The sequence below is a fragment of the Rhinolophus sinicus genome, chromosome 15, assembly GCF_057876585.1.
Source record: "Rhinolophus sinicus isolate RSI-liver-muscle chromosome 15, RSI-T2T, whole genome shotgun sequence".
NCBI classification, from domain to species: domain Eukaryota; kingdom Metazoa; phylum Chordata; class Mammalia; order Chiroptera; family Rhinolophidae; genus Rhinolophus; species Rhinolophus sinicus.
The window spans coordinates 112,162,920-112,185,413 of record NC_142515.1 but is presented as its reverse complement, the minus strand read 5'-3'; the positions used below and the strand labels follow the sequence as shown (position 1 = coordinate 112,185,413).

The following is a 22,494-nucleotide window of genomic DNA, read 5'->3' as shown; positions in this document are numbered from 1 at the left end:
TGCTATTTTTAAAAAGTCCAAAGTACTGTAGGAAGACAATCTATATTACTTTTCTATAGTTTTAGAATGCAAGGTAAAATATCTCAGAGTTCTTGTTTTAAATAAGTATCTGCTCAGTATTTCAGCACAATATTCAAAGACAAGATTTACCAAATACAACATTTTTTCAAGTTACTAGGCCTGATATAATTGATAAACTGCAATTTGTAATTGATTCAGTAAATTCCCTTGGCCTAAGAGTAAGTCAATTCTTTCTTTTCTTTATCAGGATTATGCTCGTTTAAGTTTGATGTTATGAAAAAAGTAGTAATTGAGAAATAAAACTGTACATATTTAAAGTGTACACCGTAATGGTTTCATATATATATATGTATACTTTGTGAAATTATTACCACAATCAGTTTAATTAACACGTCTATCACCTAACACAGTTTTACCATTTTTTTGTTTGAGTATGTGTGGTAAGCAAGCTTAAGGTCTACTCTTTTAGCAAATTTCAAACACCGAACACAGTATTATTTACTATAATATTAACTATAGGTTTTCATTTTCATGCTGTACATTAGAGCCCCAGAGCTATTTATCTTATATATAACTAAAAGCTCGTACCCTTTGACCAGAATCTTCTATCTTCTCCACCCCCGAGCACTGGTTATCACATTTATTGGTTAGCATATTCGTGTGATGAAACATCCTAGAATCCCAGGGATAAATCCCACTTATCATGGCGTATGATCTTTTTCTTAGGTTGGTACAAATGTAACTGCGGTTTAAAAGGTTAAAAATAACTGCAAAAACTGTGATTACTTTTGCAACAACCTAATAATACGCCGTTGAATTTGGTTTGCTAGTATTTTGCTGAGGATATTTGCATCCATATTCATCAGGGATATTGGTCTGCATTATTTTTATTTATTTATTTTTTGTAATGTCCTTGTCTGGCTTCAGAATCGGGGTAATGCTGGCCTTGTAAAATAAGTTTGGAAGTTTTCCTTTCTCTTGAATTTGTGAAGGATTGATATTAACTCTTCTTTAAATGTTTGGTAGAATTCATTAGTAAAGCTATCAGACCTAGGGCTTTTCTTTGTTGGGAAGTTTTTGATTACTGACATATCTCCTTACTTATTATTGGTCTATTCAGATTTTCTACTTCTTAATGATTTAGTTGCTGTTGGATGAAATGTTCTGTATGTATCTGTTAGGTCCATTTGGTCTAAAGTATGGTTCAAGCCCAATTCATTTTCTGTCTCGATAATTTGTTGACTGGAGTATTGAAATTCCAGACTATTAATGTACTTTGGTGTAGTTCTCCCATCAGATCTGTTAGTATTTGTCTAATATATTTAGGTGCTGTTTTGTTGGGTGCATATATTTACAATTGTTATATCCTCTTGAGGAATCGACACCTTAATCATTATATAATGATCATCTTTGTCTCTTGTTACAGTTTTTGGCTTAAGCCGATTTTGTCTGATAGAAGTATTGGTCAACACTGCTCTGTTCTGGTTTCCATTTGCAAAGTATCTTTTTCAGTCCCTTCACGTTGAGCCTACATGTGTTCTTAAAGCTGAAGTGAGTCTCTTCCAGGCAACATACAGGCCAGTTTCATTTATTTTGTATTCATTCAGTCACTCTATACCTTTTGATTGGGGCATTTAATCTATTTACATTTAAAGTGATTACTGATAGGTAAGGAATTACTAAAGCCATCTTACTGCTTTCTGGCTGCTTTGTAGTTCCTTTCTTCCTCTCTTGCTCTTTTCCTTTTGTGAATTAATGATTTTCCCAAGTGGTATGCTTATATTCTCTTTTTTTTATGCTTCTGTGTATCTAGTGTAGGTTTTTACTTTGTGGTTACTATGAGGATTTACATAAAACATCTTAAGTTAATAATGGTCTGTTTTAATTTCATAGCAACGTAACTTCAATTGCATACAAAATTTTTATTCTTTTACTCTTCTCACATTTTAGGTTGTTGATGTCACAACGTACATCTTTTTATATTGTGTATCCATTAATACATTATGGTAGCTATGGTTATTTTAAATACTTTCGTCCTTTAACCTTTAGTATACTAGAGTTAAGTGATTAAACCACCACTATGTTATAGTATTAGAGTATTCTGAATTTGACTGTATACTTGTGTTTTATATTTTCATGTTACTAATTAGTGTCCTTTCATTTCAGATTGAAGAAGTCCTTTCAGCATTTCTTGTAAAGCAGGTGATGATGAACTCCCTCAGCTTGTTTTTGCTTTGCCAAGGAAATATACTTTATTGGCAGTTTTTTTCTTTTTTCTTTCAGCACTTTGAGTATATCAAGCCATTCTCTCCTTGCCTGCAAGGTTTCTGATAAGAGGTCTGCTGTTAGCCTAATGAGGGTTTCCTTTATTGTATTTTATATTTATATATATACATATGTGTATACATATATATATATGTGTGTGTGTGTGTATACACATATGTATGTATATATGTATAAATGTATATACACACATATATGTATAAATGTATATATACACATACATATACACATATACACATATATGTGTGTGTGTGTATCATACAAATTTCATTGTATTTTTTTTCCTCTTGCTGCTTTAAAATTCCTATTACTGATTTTTGACAGTTTTATTATAATATGTCTTAGATAAGATCTTTTGGGTTGAATATGTTTGGGAACCCAGATTCATGAACTTGGATGTCCAAATCTCTCCCCAGCTTTGAGAAATTCTCAGCAATGTTTTCTTTAAATTAACTTTTCTGTCCCTTCCTCCCTGTCTTCGCTTTCTGGGAACCCAATAACATATAGATTGTTTCTTCTGATGATATCCCATGATGCCCATAGGTTTTCTTCATTCGTTTTTCTTTTTTTAATTGTCCTCTGAATGGATAATTTCAAATGACCTATACTCAAGTTCATAAATTATTTCCTCTGTTTGATCAAGTCTGTTGCTGATGACCGCTATGGAATTTTTCATTTCATTCTTTTCATTCTTTGTATTTCTCAGCTCCAGAATTTTTTTCTTTTTTATGATTTCTATCTCTCAATTAAACTCATTTTGTGTTTGCTTTCTTGATTTCATTGAGCTATCTTTTTGCTTTCTTATAGCTCACTGTGCCTTCCTTAAAACAACTATTTAGAATTCTTTACTGGACAAACTGCCGATCTCCATTTCTTTGGGATCAGTTACTGGAAAATTACCATGTTCCTTTGGTGGTTTCATGTTTCCTTGAGTTTTCATGTTCCTTGAAGTCCTGAGTTGCTGTCTTCACTTTGAAGAAGATGTTACCTCCTCCAGCCTTTATGGACTAGTTTTGGAAGTGAAATACTCTGCCAGCCTGCTAGGCTTTTAAGGGGAAATTCTTAAGATTGTATATCTTCTCTTGATCCTATAAAGCCAAGCCGTGTACTGACAGCCTCCCATTTGCTTTCTTGAGAACAGTGCTGAATACTCAAGTTTGTATGCTTTCTCCCACTCCCACCGAGTTGGGTCAGCTATCGGCACGTGCTCCATAGCCATCTGCCAAGGCTTACACTCACTGCTCTCAAGGGCAGGCACAGAGAGCCAGCTACAAGGAGGGGATTTGTGGGTGAGGTGCATGCAACATTGGGCTGTCTGTGGGCCAGTTCGGACATCTGCAAGAGAGGTGTCCCTAGCAGTTTGTAGGCAGGCTTCCTGAAGAGGTCCACGATGCAGTTAGTGGGACCTGCATGACTCTGATACCCAACAAGAACTTCGCTGTTCTCCCAGCAGCTCCTCATCCCTCAGCGGTTCAGCACGGTATTCTGGATGGAGCAAGAAAGAGTGGGCCTCTTTGGCAGCGTCCTACACAGCTGGGGAGGCTGGCTGCTCACTCACATGATGTCACTTTCCCTTGTCGGAAAAATCATGGGACAAGAAGGTCTCTCTCGGCACTGAGCTATGCAGCTTTGGTGAAAGAGTAACACTAATAAATGAAACTTGCTCTTACCCTCTTCAATGAATCCAATCTTGGTTTTGTTTTCCCCCAATGGGATGGGGATACTTCTCTACAGGACTCCCAGACGTCCACAAAGGCATGCTCGTCCATGGGTGATTGTCAAAATAGGTTTTCTTTGGGGGTAAGACAGCAGAAAACTCCTGCCATTTTCCAATATCACCCTCCACAAACACACAGTTTTATATCCTGCATTTTTATATCCTGAATTTTCCATTTTACTAATCTCTACATTATCTCTAGATTTTTGAGATTTTAATTTTTTCTGATGGAGACATAGACCAAAGTATCTTTCTTCTCATTAAACACTAATTGCATATTCTTATTCAGAGTATAGGATATAAAATGTATTCTGAATATGAGTATGATTTCATTTGTACAACTTCCATTTAATTACTATATATATAGTAGTATAATACCATCACAGCAAGTATAGGAAAGAGCTTAATAACACAGACTTCTTGCTTTGGAATCCCAGCTCAACATTTGTCAGTTCTGTGACCTTGGCAAATTATATAACCTCTCTGTGTCTTAGTTTTTAATCTACAGAGTGGGGCAATATAGCACTTACCTCATAGAGTAGTTGCTAGGATCGAATGAGTTGACCCATACAGTGCTAAAAATGTCTGATGCATACTAAACGCTCCATGAATATTAGTTGTTATTATCTTTCTAAAAACCTAAACTTCAATACAAAAAATCTTGCTACACAAAGCAAAATATGAATAAACTTTGCTTATGGAAACTATAATGAGTGCTATAAAATTATAAAGGATACTGAAATATATTTTAGCAACTTCTCTATGGCAAGAAAGAAGAGAAAAATAAGGGAACAGAAGATGTACACCACATAATTTTTCTTCACAGACATTCCTTTGGTTAGATAGAAATATGCAAGATGGTGAAAGGAACAGTCGTAAATATGCATGGGATTAACACAGTAACGGATGAAAATTTCACTGAGGAAAGAAAAAAAAATCACAAATTCACTATACAATAAAAGCATAACCTAAGGAAGATGAAGCATAACACTTTCACAGGAAAATGCTGTTGAACCCAGAAGAAAATAAGCTAACTGACAGATGTACGTTTGCTGGGCCCATAAAATAGAAAATGTAAATGCTGCCACACAAACAGTAGTCTGTACGTTAGCTCTGAAGTTTTCTACTATGATGCACTGAGCAATAATTTGCCTTTTGTTGGAAAAAAACTATTTTTTGTGATTGATACAAAAATGGTTTACAGGTAAAATTATTTTGTAGTTTTGAATAATTATATTGATTATGTTTCCAAGTTATAGAGAAAAATATAAACATTAAGTCAGAGACATTCATCGTGGTAGAGATCTTATACTAATCATTTAGGGTAAATTTTTCAATATCACATCTGAGAAGTCCAACCTATACTGCAAAATATAAATACCTCCCAAGAAATTAAAATGTAGAACGTTAAATTGCAAAGGAAACATGGTTGCAGAATTCTTGCTACTTAACTTTAATCAATTCTTTATCTTTTCTTTACAGAATGGCTTATAATTGCTATTCATATGTTTTCTGCATTAATCACATACTTAATCAGAAATTATCTTTACCGAACTACCTGTATTATATTTTATTGAAATACTATGCTTACGCTTCATATGCTATTTTGTGTCACTTACTTCAGTGACACAAAGTCTCTCACACCAAAGGACTCGTATTCAGGTATGACACCGTGTAGCTAATGACTAAAGTCCTTTCTCCTGTGACCATGGCAGAAGCCACTAATCATTCATGGCATGTCTCATGTTGACCCTGCAAATTGAGCAGAGTTGGCCCTCGAGGAAAAGTTCTACTGTTGTCCTAAAACACTGTGGTTCTCCCTGATATTTTTTGAAGACACATCTACTTTTCATTCATTCTTTCAGCAAACATGCCCACAGTACCCACTATGGGCCAGATATTGTGATAGCCTTTGGGACACAAAGGAAAATAAAAGAGATCCTCAAGTGGCTCAACATTTTGTAGAAGAAAGAGACAAGTATAAAAACCATTAAGATTTAGAAGTGTAGATATGTAGCGCAAAGAACACACAGGAAAGCATCTAAGGCAGACTCTCTCTGTTCATGTGTTTGAAGGTGGAAGAGTGTTGGAGAGTGGATGGAGGTATAATTAAAGGTTCCCCAAGGGCACCTGGAAAATATGCAGAAATCAGGTAAGTAAAAGGAGGGGGGAGGATGGTGGGGAAGGTAGCAGAGAAGGGGGAAGGAGATGTGTGTGTACCTGTTGGGGGAGTAATGTGAAATTTATGCAGGAAAAGCAAGTAACGTATAAAATGAGAGAGAACACAGCACTTTAGAGAAGTGGAAGCTCTGCAGTGTGATTAGGCTACACTCTGCGAGATGAAGTTGGGAAATTGAAAGATTGTGAAGGACCTTGTATGTGATGTTACAGGGCAGGAAGACTACAAATAACCACCAAGGTATTTTAGAAGCAGTATTTGTGACAGACTCCAATTTAGAAAGTATCACATTTATACATATCTTGATAGAGCATAAAAAAAAAAAAACCACAGATGTGTTATATAATTTCCTATGGCGCTAAATAGATTGTTCTCAGGATGATCCAGAAACATACACAAGTGATCTATCTGCTCCTGAGATGCAGATTAAATGTCTTCAAGAAATCTGGATCACAACTCACGTCATTTTACTTTCGAGAGGAATTTAAATGAGAATCCATATATAATTCTTTGTGTAGAGCATCACTGAATAACTGTAATACAGTTTAGTGAATATAAAGACAAGAGGTATCAGAAAAAGACCATTTCAAAGAATGTTTTGGAGATGACAGGTTCAGTGGGTGTTATGCTTTGAGTTGTGTCCCCCCATAAAGATGCTGGAACTCTAACCCCCCAGTACCTTAGAATGTGACCTTACCTGGAAATAGGGTCTTTACAGAGGTAATGAGGTTAAAATGAAGTCACTATAGTGGGTCCTATTTCAATATGACTAGTGTCCTTATAAAAAGGGTAAAATTTGAAATTGACATGCACACAGGGAGAAGGCCACATGAGAACTGGAGTTATGCTGCTGCAAACCAAACACTGAGGGAAGGGCCTGTAACAGATCCTTCCCTAACACCTTCAGAGCAAGCCTGACACCTTGATACAGACTTCTAGCTTCCAGAACTGTCACACAATAAATTTCTGTTGTTTAAGACACCCAGTCTGTGGTATTTCATCATGGCAGCCGTAGGAAACCAATACATTAGGATTATAGAAAAGTGACTTCTTCTAAGAACTTGCATAGCAGCTAAAAGCAATAATTCCCCCTCCACTGGATCCTATACTGCAGGGTAAAAATTCTATAAAGAACATTAGATCAACTAACAAAATTGATATATGAAAAGTAGATTAGATAAAACTATTATTACATTGTTACATTTACAAAATGGTAGCTGTTACAGTGTATACATTAAAAAAAAAAAATCCCTATTCTTAGGAGACATACTGAAGTATTTGGGAGTAAAGAACCATGAGTATGTAACTTATTCTCAAATAATTCAGTACAAATATTACCTATATATGTGTGTGTAGTCTATATACACACCTATATATGTGTGTTATATGTGTATACACAAACAGGGGGAGGGAAGGGAGGGAAAAGGAGGCAAAGGATGGGGAAAATGCTCACATTAAAAAGAGGGGGAGGGGGATAAATGTTACCACTACTGAATCTGAGTAAAGAGCATATGAATGTTCTGAGTGGTATTTTTATAACTTTTTGAAAGTGTGACATTAGTCGCCAAACGTGTTTAAAAATTTTTAATGTTCAAGTTCACTGTTGGAAATAAAATATTTTCAGTAGGACATAAATATATAAACAAAACATAACAAAAGACAAAATGAAGAAAGGGAGGGAAGGAGTGAGTGAGGATGGATAGATCAATCAGGAACTGATTTATGCTAAAGAAATGTTAAAACAATTCAGAAAAACTTAACGTACATTTCCATGTAAAACGAAAATCAAGCATTGTGGCCACATTTAATTCACTATATCATTTAATATTATAAAAAGAATGCAAACTCAATTTTCCTATGCTTAAAAATAAGAACATCAGAGTCACAGAAAATACCATAACACTTACTGGGAATACCCGTTCTTATGTACACAATACTCACACAACTATTCATTGTTGTCCAGCATTTCAAGTACTGGGATATTCATCCCAAAGTTTATTTTCTAATGATGATAAATCAAAAACGTGAAGTGAAAAGTACCAACCAGGCCATAAAAGAATGTCATGCTGGAAAAGCATGAATCAATCCTCCTTTTCCTTTTCTTTCCTTTTTTTTTGGAGGGCTGGGGAAGGTTACTTTCTGGTTATCATGACCACAGAAATTTGCAGGTTTACACAAAATTCTTAGTTGGAAAAAGAATGTTGGATAGAACCAGTTATTGGCCAATCAAACAGACATAAATACCACCGTAAACAGTCATTGACAGGGATTCGCTGTGCAGAGTTGCGTGAGAGTACCACAGGCAGAAGAAAATCTACAGCAGAGATGCTGCTTTTCAGATATACTGCCACTGTGGGTGACGTGGCCCAGCGCCAGGAACAAGGGCAGTGGAGGACTGGAAGCGACTCCTCCCAGCACGGAGCACAGGACACCTCCAGCCAAGGTGGGCGCGAGGGGAACAGGCTGAGCAAGAGTCTGCGAGCTCAGCTTCTAGGGACATTCTGGGAACCCATTCGTCTCACTGCTTCTCCCATCATTACCATCAGTCCCTGGTAAAAATGACAACTTCCAACTGTACCTGGCAGCATACTACTGTGACAATTTACACAAAGACTAAAGATGAAAAAAAAAACACAAAACAAAACAGGATTTTCTAACCCTCTTGCTCTTTTTCTATTATAAAAAGTATCTCTTCTTCCACCCTTCTTCTTAATTCTAACTTCTCAAGAACTTAAACTGCTCTGGACAAGTAGGAAGCTACCACAAATGAGGTTTTATTGTTTTTCCTCAAGTCAGATCATTAAAGCACTTTAATAACTTAAAGAAAAAAATTATGAAAAACTGTGCCGAAATAAATTTAGATTAGCCAATTTATAAAAATAACATCACCAGGAATAATCTGGAAAGAATAGCTCAATTCCAATCATAGTGATTTGGGTGGATTTTTTTTATAAAGGCACTACTATTAACGTGTTTAAGACAGTGATGACCTGTTTGAAGAACAGGCTTAACAGAAGGGGGATGGTCAATATATGGAGTATAAATGGGGAGCACAGAAAGTGTGTCATAAACAGACCTAGAAAAGAGGGCATTCAACCACATAAATATAAATATTCTGACGTTTGCGGCACTCTGTCTCTGTATTGAAGATAGAGGCATCAGTCTAACAATATGGCATTGCGATCTCCCTTGGAATTTACATATTAGGCCTTATCTGTTTTGGTTGCCTTCCTATCCCCAGAACCTAGAACAGTGTAAGCACTGAACAAATATTGTCCAATGACTTAAGATCAGCTTTTTCTTTTATTCTAAATCAATGTTACCACACAGTGAGTTTTGCTTATATTGGATTCCCACACAGTTTTGGCTAAGACAGAAACTGCTGGCCAGAAAGAAGAAATATTCTCGTTTCCTCGATAGTTAAATTCCTCACAAAAAATAATTGTGCATTCAATGTTATCTCTTGCCAAGCTGGTTTAGTGAAAGTTAATAACTAAAATATTTATCAATAACTGCGATGTGAAAAAATTGTCTCTAGCTGCCATTGTCAGGCTACTTCTATGCTTTTCTGGTTCTTACTGATTTTACATTTGAATCTCTTTACCTCTTATATTAAAATTATTGATCATGACATTCACACAATTACTTATTTGCTTAGTGTACCATACAACCATAATAGTTTCAGAAGAACTATATCATTGCTACCTAAGTGTAAGACTAGTTTAAAAAGTTAAAGGTTTCTTCTGGTTCTTTTGTATGTAAAACACATCCTATCAAAGATACTTATCTTTAGTAGGGATACTTATTCCAATGTCTTTTCAATTTTCAGGGATTGAAATTTTCCTTCTTTTGGTTTTATTTTATAAATTATATAAAGCATTTCACAATTTCAAAGTCAAAATATTAAAGAAAATAGAGTCTACTTGTGAGTAAGACATTTCTTACTTTGGTCAGTATATCTTGGGTAAAGAGCAAACAGGTAGGTAATTTTGCTAGAGATTGGCAAATTCCCTTCTCTGTCGTTTTGCATTCCCATCAGCAATGTTGGAGAATGCCTGTTTTCCCACAGCCTCATCAACAGAGTATCTTGGAATTGGAATATATTGGAATTTTGCCAATCTGAAAGACGCAGATGGAATTACAGTACAATATATATTTCTTTTATTATGAGAGAGCCTGAGCATCTTTTCATGTGTTGAAGGGACGCTGACATTTCTTTTTCTGTGAATTGCTGCCCACTTTTTTCATTAGATTGTCGAGTTTATTTCTATATAATTTTTAGGAGTTCTTTATAAACATGGTCCACTAGCCATTTGTCTACGTTTTAAATTTCAAATATTTTTATTTAGTTTGTCATCTGTCTTTTGACTTCGCTCCTGATGCATTTTGCTATTTGAAAGCTATCTATGTTTAGGTAATCAAAGTGATCAGATCTTTAATACTTTTGGATTTTGACTCATAATTGGAAAAGTTTTACCCACCCTTAGGTTATACAGAAATTCACTAACATTTTCTTCTAGCACTTGTTTCACACTTAGTTATCTGATCCTTAGTTTCTGGTATGAAAAACTATCTAAGGTTATCTTTCTTTATATGGCTAGCCCATACCACTTATTATAAAGTCCATCTTTTCCCCAATGTTTTGAGGTTGGATGGGGGTTTATATGCCCTGTACCCCCAACCAACACTGAGCCACTAGAATAGGGTCTCAACAAATATTTGATGGATAAATGAATAAATGCACATTTATTAACTGTATCTCAGGAGATTCTGATATAGACTATGTATTCCATGAACCACACTTTGAAATACACTAAGGATAGAGTTTATACCTAAAACCAGAATTTTATATGCAAAAAGCACAGAAGGTCCACCGAGTAAGAATAATGACCTACATGTCACATGTGTATATAAATATATTGAAAATGGGTTGTAGGATGACCAGAGAGTAATATGTAGGGGTTTTAATGAAACATTTTAAGGACGATGAGCGTTTTGAGAAGAGCTGTTTACAGGTTTTTGCTTTATTTTGTTTCTGAGGTAGTGGTGGTAAGAAGGTTTAAAGCTTTATAATATAGTTTGGTTTAAAAAAGAGTAGGCTTACACTGCAATGTGTAGTAAAAGTATGTGGCAGACCCTGTGGTGAGTGAGAAAAGCATGTGGAATGATACAATCAAGAAGCTAGAAGCTAAAAGCACAACTCTTGTAGGTTTCTGTGTCAAGAAGAGAATAGAACCTGCATTATCCCCCACACGTCCAGCTGTATCACTAAGGCTGAAGTCTCCAGGAATGAGTCATAACTACGAGACGGTGCTTTTCAGTATCATGTAGATGGGCTATTCATGGAGAGGAATTTTCCATTACTCTTATAAATTTTAAAAATATTTTTGTTAGTATGTTAATATTTTATTGAAATATTAAGTTATGTCGGCAGGAAATCATAGCAAGTTGCTCCAGAATAAACACAGAACTTGTATATTTTTCCGACATAAATGTAACATACCTTAGAAATAGAATCATTTCACTTTATTTTGCTCGTATATGTTTGTATATGATAATATGTCAATAATATGTCAATAAACAAAATGCAGTTTACATTTCATTTATCCAGAGTTCAGATCTCAAATGTTTAGAGAATCTAGAACACAGCAAAAACTCAAAGCAACTGAAGGCCATGAGGAAACAAGCACAAAACTTACGAACTTTAATGGTGGGAGTCACTGTCATTCCTCAGGCTTTTATCTTGCTATATATGTATATATGCATAAAAATAACAAAATGGATCAAAAGAAAATGAAAACCTTGACAGAGAAAAGTGACAGCTGACACAGGAAAGAACTCTGAAATGCTGACAGAAAGCTAAAAACATAAGCAGAGGAATATGCATCATTTTACAGCTGAGGAACAAAAAGTTCGATATATCTCAGTAACATTTAAGGGCAACATGGAAATATCTGAATATTTAACCACAAGTATTCCAGAAAAGCCTATTTAAGTTCTGAATTCTCTGTTTAAGCGGTAGGTAAATGTTTAATACAGTTTATAAAAAAAGATTTTTTTCCAAGGGAAATGGTGAGAACACTGGTATTTGAAAGTATAAATTTCAGTTTTATGGAACTTCTTCTATATGGGAATTATCCCATTTCTATATGATGCTGTATCTGAGGTATTCTTCTATTCACTTTGGAATGTTTCTATTAAGGTTAAGTAGTAAATAAAATTAGTAGGTATCATTTCTCCTTTATTAACTTTAGAGACATAAGATTGCACAAAGCAATAGCTATTAACATTGTATAGTGGGTTTATAACATACATGGATGTAATATTGTAGGAAGGAACAGAGCTGAATTCAAATTAAGTCACTATATTTTATTGGAATTAAGCTAGCATTAATCTGAAGTAGATTGAGATAATTGAGATAAAATGAAATAATTAAGATGCATGTTGTCCCTAGAGCACTAACAGAGTAACTGAAAAGAAGTTTTTAAAAAAATGCAGTGAAATAAAGTGGTAGACTAGAAATACCTCTTTAATATAAAAAATTTATAAAGGAGGAAGAGAGAAACAAAAAGACCCAAGACTAAAGAACAAAATTAGCAAGCTGGCAGCCACGAATCCAAACATATCAATAACAGCTTTAAATGGCAGAGATTATCAGACTGGATAAATAACAAAATCCAACTAGATGCTATCTACAAAAGAAACATTTTGGAATCAAAGGCAAAGTAGGTTGGAAGTAAAGGAATGGAAAACTATGTACCACACAAACAGTAATCATACGATAGTTGGACTGGCTATACTAATATCAGGCTAAACAGACTAAATAATTACTAGAAACAAAGGGGAATAATTTATTATGAAAATATAGTTCATCAGGAAAACATAACAATTGTAAACACATATGCACAACGGTAGGCTGAAAAATGCCCTCCCCCACCAAAAGGATGTTGTCTTAATCTCTATAACCTGTAGATGTTACCATATATGGGAAAAGAGTCTTTGTGAAATAATTAAATTAAGGCTCTTGAGATGGGAACATTACCCTGGGTTATCAGGGAGGACCCTAAATGTAATCACATGTATACTTGTAAGAGGAAGGCAGGGAGAGATTTTACAATAGACAGAAGAAGGGGACGTGAGGACAGAGGCAGAGGTCTTTTCCAGAAGAAGTGTAATACTGATTTCAGACTTCTGACCTCTAGAACTTTGAGAGGATACATTTCTGGTGTTTTAAGTCACCAAGTTTTTGGTAATGAGTTACAGCAGCCATAGGAAACTAATACATGCATCCAACAGCAGAGTTTAAAAATACATGAAACAAAAACTGACAGCATTGACAAATATTTGGGAAACTCAACATCTCACTTGCAAATGTGGATAGAAAGAGACAGAAAATCAGCAAAGATATAGAAGATTTAAACCCACTAAACCCACTAGATCAACTGAAATCTATAGAACACTCAAACAGCAGCAGAATACCTCTTCTTCTCAAGAGCAAGGGGAGACTTCTCTAATACAGACCATGTCCTCAGTCATAAAGTAAGTCTTGGTACATTTAAAACAGCAGAAATCATGCAGATTATATTCTCCAATCACCATGAAATTAAATTAGAAATAAAACAGAAGAAAATCTTGAAAATCCACATATATGGAAACTAAACAATACACTTCAGAATAACCCATATGCTAAAAAAGAAATAAAAAAGACAATTAGAATATGTTATGAGATGAATGAATATAAAATAAGCAAACCAAATGTCAAAGTTTATTGGATGCAGCAAAAACAGTAAAGAGAAATTTATTGTTGTAAAAACCAAAATTAGGAAAGAAAAAAGAATTTAAATTTAAAAATATGTTTCCCAAATTAAGAATCTAGTAAAAGAGTAAACTAAACCCAAAACAAGCAAAAGGAAAGAAAAAAATGAGTATTAGAATGAAAGCCTAATGGAAGAAGAAACAGAAATACAGTAGAGAGAAATCAATGAAAATTCGGTTCTTTGAAAAAAATCAATAAAACTGACAAACCTTTAGAAAGAATGTCCAAGAAAAACAAGATACGAATTACCAAAATTCAGAGATTAATGACGTAACTTCAAACAACCTTAGAGAAATTAAAGTGATTATATAGCTCACTATGAACAACATTTATACCAATAAATCAGATAGATTAAATAGTCAAATTCCTAACGACACACAAATGACTGAAATTCAAGAAAATATAGAAAATATAAATACACCTATAACAAGTAAAGAATTAATAGTTTAAAATCTTCCCACAAAGGAAATTCCATGTCCAGATGGCTTCGGTGGTGAAGCCCACCAAATATTTAAAGAAGAAAAATAATACCAATCTTTCACAAAATCTTTAAGAGAAAAGAGGAAGCAAGAACACTTTGCTACATCTCATTCTATGAGACCAATATTTTCCCGATATTAAAGTAAGACAAAGCTATCATAAGAAAACCACATATCAATATTCCTCATAAACATAAAAGAGAAAAATCCTCAAAAGTAATAATTTCTCAACAAAATATTAACAACAAAAAATACATTACCTACCAAGTATGATATATTCAAGTATGATATATTCAATAAATACAAGGTTGATATATTCAAGTATGATATATTCAATAAATACAAGGTTGGTTTAATATCCCCAAATCAATTAATGTAAAATACCATATTTCACTTTTTGTTTCCTGTTTGGAAAACTGTTCTCTGTTCCAAGATCACAAGGAAATCCTCCTGCATTATCTTCTAAAAGTTTTACCCTTAGATTTAAAGCTTCAAAATACTTTAATTTTTGTTTGTGATATAAAATTCCATGTTCATTTTTTTTCCGGTATTGGTATCTATTGTTATGGGTTGAATACTGTTGTTACTGTATCTCCCAAAATTCAAATGTTGAAATCTTACTTTCCAGTAACACAGCATATAACCTGATTTGGAAATAGGGTCTTTATATATGTTAATTATTTATGTTAAGATGAAGTCATACTGGAGTAGGGTGGGTCCCTAATACAATACAAATGGTGTCCTTAGAAGAAGGGGAAATTTGGATATAGCGATAGGACATAGAGAGAAGATGACATGAAGAGACACAGGGAGAAGACAGCTATAAACAAGCCAAGAAGAAGCCTAGAACTCATCCCTCCCTCAGAGTCCTCAGCAGGAACCAACAACTGCCAAGCTTTGATTTCAGACATCCAGCCTCCAGAAATGTGAGACAATACACTTCTGTTGTTTAAGGCCCCAGTTTGTAGTAGTTTGTTACCAAGGAAACTAATTCAGTAACTATTTTGTATCTCAGCACCTTAAATTGAAAAGTCCTTCCTTTCCCCACAGATCTGAAATACCAGCTATGTAATAGATGAAGTTTCTTTATATGTCCTGGTCTATTTCTGGGCTCTCTGTTTACTTCCGTTAGTCTAGTTCTCCTAATTTTCCCTAATTACTATAGCTTTATAATAATTTTCGTTTCATAGTAAAGCATGTCTCTCTGAAACCTGTACTTGTTCTCAGAAAAGGTCAAGGTTGTAACTGGCCCTTTGCTCCTTTACAATCTGTTTTTCATGTTCCAACAAAACAAACCTGTTGGGACTTGGATTGGTTTTATTACATTTACATATAAATTTGGGGAGAATTAACAACTTATCAACATGGAATTTTTTCCCCCCCTCTAATTTAGGTGTCCGTTTTGAACTAAAAACTTCAGAGTAAATTACATATCAGGACTAAGAGCAAACCAAACAATAGCAATTTTAGATTTTTTTCAAAATGTGCCTCTGCCCATTGCAGGGAAGGGAGAGGGAGGGATACGTCCACAGTTGAGAAATAATTAGTACCAACTGAAGCTATGATGGCTATACCCATTCTTGGCCATATCATTATCAGTGTGGAAAATGAAAAGGCAAATGGAAAAGGAACAATATAAAAAAAGCAGGTAGCTTCTGGCATTTCTATTCCAAAAATAAAAAATATTGCCTGGTCAGCTCTCTTAAGAAATAGGCTTTTAAATGCCATTTACCCAGAAAATGGAAACAATGATATGAATAAAGGTCAAAAAAGTGCAACCCCTTTCAAATCTCAATCAAACCTCTCAACCTTACAGTGTTTCCAAACACTGTAATTTGGAGCATAACATGCCATTACAATAATCTAATTGCTATATCATTGCAAACTCAGCCATCTCAAGCTGCAGGTCTTGCTGTATGCACATAGAGCACTTTTTAATCAACACGAGATTCTTAGCATCAACTATGCTGCCATCACCTGGAAACTGCAAATTTTCCATTCAAGTGAAAAGGTTAGAAAAGACTGAGTTTCTTTAGAGATATAAGATCTATGAAGCTTTAGGTAGGTTGGATAGATTTCTATTTACCAATAGTAGGAAAAAACAAGGTTGGTGGAGAAATTAAATCTGAAAACTATTTTTCTCTCAGACAATATAAAAAAAACATCACTTTTAATTTGTCCATATATCATCTGGAAAGAAGACAACATACTCATTTGATTTTTCTTTACTAGTCTCGTGCAAGTGACTACTCATGTCACCATTATGAAATTGCACAGAAGACAAAAGCTACAGAAGACACACAAAGGAAAGTGTGATTCTACCTGGTAACCCCAGGACAGTTCATCAACAGAAGGCTTGCTTTATTAGATTCATGCCACCTCTCAGCCATGAGAAGCTTTCTATTTCAACAACCTAAGCCATCAAAGAGGAAGTAACCTCCAAAAGAGTAGTGGTACGGTCTGCCTGTTCACCGAGTCTTACAGCGCTGGTACAGAGACACTTTAGTAAATACCTGTTAGATGAATGAATTACTTTTATTATAATCTGAATAAAGTATATATCTTTCGGCTAAAATAAAATGTTCCACTTCATCAACTTTTATAAATAGAACTATCATTACTGCTCAGACTATGGTTTTCTTTGTCTCTTATTCCACTTAAAACTTGAGGGGTATAAGAGGCAATATAATATAGGTCCATAACATCAACATTGTATCGTAGAGATATATGAAGAACAGTCTCAACTCATACATTTTTATAATATTTGAAAGTATGAAAGCCTGTTTCTAATTTATATTTCTGAAGCAGTATTTGGAATTAAAATTTTTTTTTTTTTTCTTTTTTGGTCCAGGTAATATTAAATAACACAGAACGAGTCTCTGGGATGTAGTTAAAGACTGGTCTGGTTTTACCCTGATTCAAACTGTTCAGAACAAAGAAAATATACTTTATTTATCTGAAAGACTAATCAGACCTAGGTGGGTTTTCTTTCTAAAATACACAGGATATTATTTTCTGTACATGAAGCCAACACTTTAGTCAATTTGTCAATCCTACATTTAGATCTTCATTACTTACAGAAAGCGGTGAGGATTAAAATGTATAGGAAAGATAGTAGTTACGGTCTCTAACACAAAACACAAAATGTAGCATTCCCAGCCTACTATCAAAATCATTTTCCTAAAAATATCCCATCCCCTCAAATTAATATTTGGGCAACCAAATACTTAAAAAAAGACATGCTGGGTATCTTAAAATGAGTATGTCAGTTAATTAATTCTGTGATCCCCTGCTACCTATGGAGTACTGTACAATCTGTTATTATTCATTGTCCTATAGATCATCTGTTCTTGGTGCTGGCTTGTTCCAGGAAGAGAGACAGCTGCAACACTATATCCCTGTTCAACCTGAGGACCATCTGACTTTAATTGTAACACACAGCTTGATGTGGCTCTGGCTATGAGAAGCCAAAGTACCGTCTGTAATAATCTGGAAAAGCAGAAACCTGCCAACAGAGGGCTGAAAACAGGGACTTGTGCTGTCTGGCTGCCTGACGGGCTGCAGGAAATATGATTAATGAGTAAGGTATAATGATATCAGGAACCCGATTAGCACCACAAAAAGGTCACAGATCAAAGTAGTATGCATTTCATGAGCTACAATCATTGCATAAAATCTGTGGACTTGAAGAGGTAAACCAAGAAGAGGAGGGGGATAAAACCTTATATGATAACATGCTAACAGATACATAAAATACCATAGTAATAATTCAGTCACTTATAGAAAGTTACCAGGAAATTATAAAATGAATCAGTATGGACTGTACTGTAGCAAAGCTTTGTTCATCATAGGGGTACAATAAATATTTTTGAATGATTAAATTCTTTCATAAAGACGTGTAAGTAACATCAAGTATTTCCCCATAATTATGAATTAAAATCAGAGATGTAAATATTCAATGCTAAACTACATTTGCATTTAATTTGCAGTGAATTTTTACATAAGTCTGCTAAGAATGTGTGCTTATTCAGAGCTTCAACTATGAAGACATTTGTAAAACTTGTAGGAATCACTGGGACAAATGCTTACTAATTTAATAGTAAGTCATTATAAATGTGCAGTTACTATTGTAAAATACTATTTTGTACATAATTTCATAGTCAGGTCTAACTTTAAAACATGGTCAAACATAGTCAGGCAAAGCCAAAATCTGATTGGAAAAGAATTTGGGAAGTTGCCACCTTTTTTTTTTTTTTTTTTTGGTGTCCTTGGGAAACCCATTCCGAATAGATCTGGTTCTTCTGAGTGAGAGTAAAAATGGGAGGCACTGCCAGGAGACTGGCTCACCTCAATTTATACAATTAAGCACACTTGAAACCTATGCAATTTTACTAACCATCGTCACCCCAATAAATTTAGTTAAAAAAAGAAAAAAACAATAAATTTTTTTCTTAATTGTCAAAACATTGTTGAAAAGCTTTAAAGATAACTTCTTCAACGTTTCTGCCTCTTACTCCTCTTTTAAAGCAAAGTACACACACTAACAAACTTCTTTGTACTTTTAATCATGCTAAATAGGGTAATGATTAATAGAGAGCAGGTTCCCTTGATACTTAAAAGTTTAAATCATATTTGAGGAAAAACCATTTCAATAATGAAATGATCTGAATATGATTTTAATTATTTTCTTAAAAATTCATTCCTCAAGAATGGAGATTATACTTTTCAAACATTATATAATTTTATATCTACCTAATAGTAAAAACATTTTTTAAGTGGTGATTCAAAAGGAACCATTAAAAAATGAAAGGGCAAGTCACAGACTAGGAGAAAAATATTTGGAAAAGATATGTTAGATAGACTTTTATGGAGATCTATTAAAAGATCTATTAAAATTGAATAATAAAAAGAGACACAACCCAATTAATAAACAAGCAAACGATTTGAACAGATAGTTCACCACAGAAGATACGTGAGCAGAAAATAAGCTATTGAAAAGGTGGTCAACATCATTAATCATTAGGGACATGCAAATTAAAATCACAATGAGATACCTACTAGAATGGCTAAAATAAATAGGATTGACAATACCAAGTCTTGGCAAGGATATAGAAAACTGGAATTTCATACATTGTTGGTGGGAATGCAAAATGGCAAACATATTCTTAGCATATGACCCTGCAATTAAACTCCTAGAAATCTATCCAAGATAAATGAAAACATAGGTTCACCTTAAGGCATATACAAATACTGATAATAGACTAAAATTGGAAAAAAAACAAATGTCCATAAACTGGTAAACAGATAAATAAAATGTATTGTATCTTTACAATGGAATAATACGCTGCGATAAAAAAGAAAAGAAAAATAGAAAAAGAAAAAACTTCCAATATATTCAACAACACTGATGAGTGTCAAAAACATCATGCTTTGTAAAAGAAGCCAGGCACAAAAAGACTACATACTGTATGCTTCCATTTATATAAAGTGTCTAGAAAAAGCATAACTACAGAGACAGAAGCAATGGTTCCTGGGACCAGGAGTGGGAAGCAGAGAAGGATTGCAGGTATAAGGAAACTTTTTGGAGTGATGTAAGTGTTCTAAAGCTCACTGTGGCAATGGGCTACACAACTGCATAGATTTACTAAACCTTATTGGATTGTGCACTTTTAAAAAGGTGAATTTTATGGTCTGTAAATTAGACCTAAATAAATGTGTTTTAAAATGGTGGACAATCACCAAAAGAAAAAGAAATTGCAAAATGACCGTCCCTATTGACTTCCAAGTGCTCCTGGGAAACAAAATCACACTGCCACAGACAACTGTCACATTTCAAAGTCTGATATCTCCTTCAATATCTTTCAGAGCTAAGCTTTGTCTTTTGCTCTCGTTTTAATTCAATAACTTAATTGAGAATCTTCAAAAGGGCATGAGGGAAAAGTAAAATGCAATGTGTACCTTAAGACTATGATAGAATATTAGGTACAATCTTCTGACTGCCTACTATAAACGAGATAATATTCTAGGTATTTTTACGTACATAATTACAATTTTATACTCATAATTTCCAAATTACAAACGAGGTAACCAAGGCTCAGAAAGGTTATATTGCCTAAGGTCCCATAACCAGCAAAGTGATTTATCCAGTATTAAGAAAACTTCTCTAGTGGGGTGGCTGGTTAGCTCAGTTGGTTACAGCGTGGTGCTAATAACACCAAGGTTGCCTCTTCAATTCCTGCATGGGCCACTGTGAGCTGTACCCTCCCCCTCAAAAACAAAACAAAACAAAAACCAAATAAACAAACAAACACACCAAAAAACTGGTCTAGCTTCAAAGCCTATGTTCTTTTCACTTCCTCTGCTGTATATATAAAATGTGAAATATCAGTAATAATGGGACTGCAATTAGGATCTGGAAGACAGGATTAAAATATAATTGTTGGTATAAAAGATAAGAAATGCCACCTAGAAAACTAAAATGCAATAATTTTCCTTGTTTAAGTATAAATTAAAAATACAATGCAATTTAGATTTCATCTTGAATATGGAGTATGATAAAATACTACTTTTAAATACTGAGAACGAAGCTCCCTTATTCCAAATTTTTATAAAAATTAAAGGCTAAAAGGAAAAGTGTATTATATTTTTCATAAAACAGGAAACTCATATAACAGAGGACAATAAGGAATCCAATGCACAGGATACTGGAGACTTGTTTGTAAGCACAATGATTACTGTGCTTTTAAGTTTTGATGTTCTAAATATTACGTGAAGACTTCATGTAATAGAATAGGCTAGAATCTGAATATTTTCAGGATAGAATCTGAACATTTTGTTTCTATTACTAAAATGTGCAACGGCCTTCTAACCTGGAACATAGAATTATGCTCTTTTCCTGGTACAAGAAACCCATGTTAGAAATAGCATAGAATTCCAATTTAACCTACAACCTTCGCTTATAATTTTGAATTATCACATACCTATGAAAGTTACCTAAATTCTGCATGAGAATAAAATAAACCTTATATCTTCAAGACAATACAATTTTTTCAGGTTTGTAGTAAGATTCGAACTATTATGTCATTCTCAGTTATTCCTGTCAACTACAGTTTTGTACAGAAGAGCAAGGGTTAATGATTATACCAACACAGGAAACATACTTTGTGAAAAGGCTCATGACAGAGTAGATGATTACTATCTTACCAATCTGTTTATGCGAACAAATTCTTCTGAGGTTTTGGCCCAAGGAGGAAGTTCAACATCAGACACTACTGTCCCATCATCCATCACTCCAAGATTGTAATTATTGAAGTTGACAAACATCTCAGGGAGATAATAAAATTCAGGAATCAACTCCTACATAAAAATGAAAGACAATGTCATATTATAAATAGAATACTTACTAGATATTTATAAAAGGCCCTGATCATTTTCTATTACGCAGGAGAACAACAAAATAGAGATTTTTTTTCTTTCATTTCATATCATAGCCCCATCACAAAGTTAGACAGATCCCATCCAATCAAATTTAAATAACATCTTACTGGTTGGTTACATGCTTTCCTTCAGAACAAGTCTCATAACCTCAAAATTCTTAAATACCAACATTTGAGTAATATTTGAGGTTGACAGGATATAAACAGAGATTATATGTCGTGATAATAACAGCTTAAACTTGATTTTTTAAATGAGGTGTATGGAATTTTTGGTCCTGCCACCCCACCCAAAGAACCAAAACCTTTATACGCATTAAAATGCCACTACCTTCGTCTCTTCATCAACCAGGAAGATAGTTACTATATTTAGTTATGGTTTAACAGTATATTTGGCTCACATTTCAAAACATTCAAGTTTAGTTTTAAGGCACTAACACTGATTTAAAAAAAATCAAAATTTATAATTAGTCTTGAAAACGACCTGCATAAGAAATTGAGTAAATTAAATATGACTTTAATAAGGACATTTAAAACACACTTTAATAAGATATTTAATAAGTAGA

At 34.1% G+C, this 22,494-nt stretch overlaps 1 protein-coding gene across 2 annotated transcripts in view; it reads right to left on the bottom strand.

Moving 5' to 3' along the window:
- The window catches only part of LRBA (LPS responsive beige-like anchor protein), a 561,748-nt gene that overhangs the window by 104,525 nt on the left and 434,729 nt on the right, over positions 1-22,494 (bottom strand). For both annotated transcript variants that reach the window (XM_019722880.3, XM_019722903.3), the window contains exon 47: positions 21,699-21,851. In XM_019722880.3, coding sequence (XP_019578439.3) covers positions 21,699-21,851 — 153 coding nt within the window. The remainder of the gene's footprint in view (positions 1-21,698; positions 21,852-22,494) is intronic.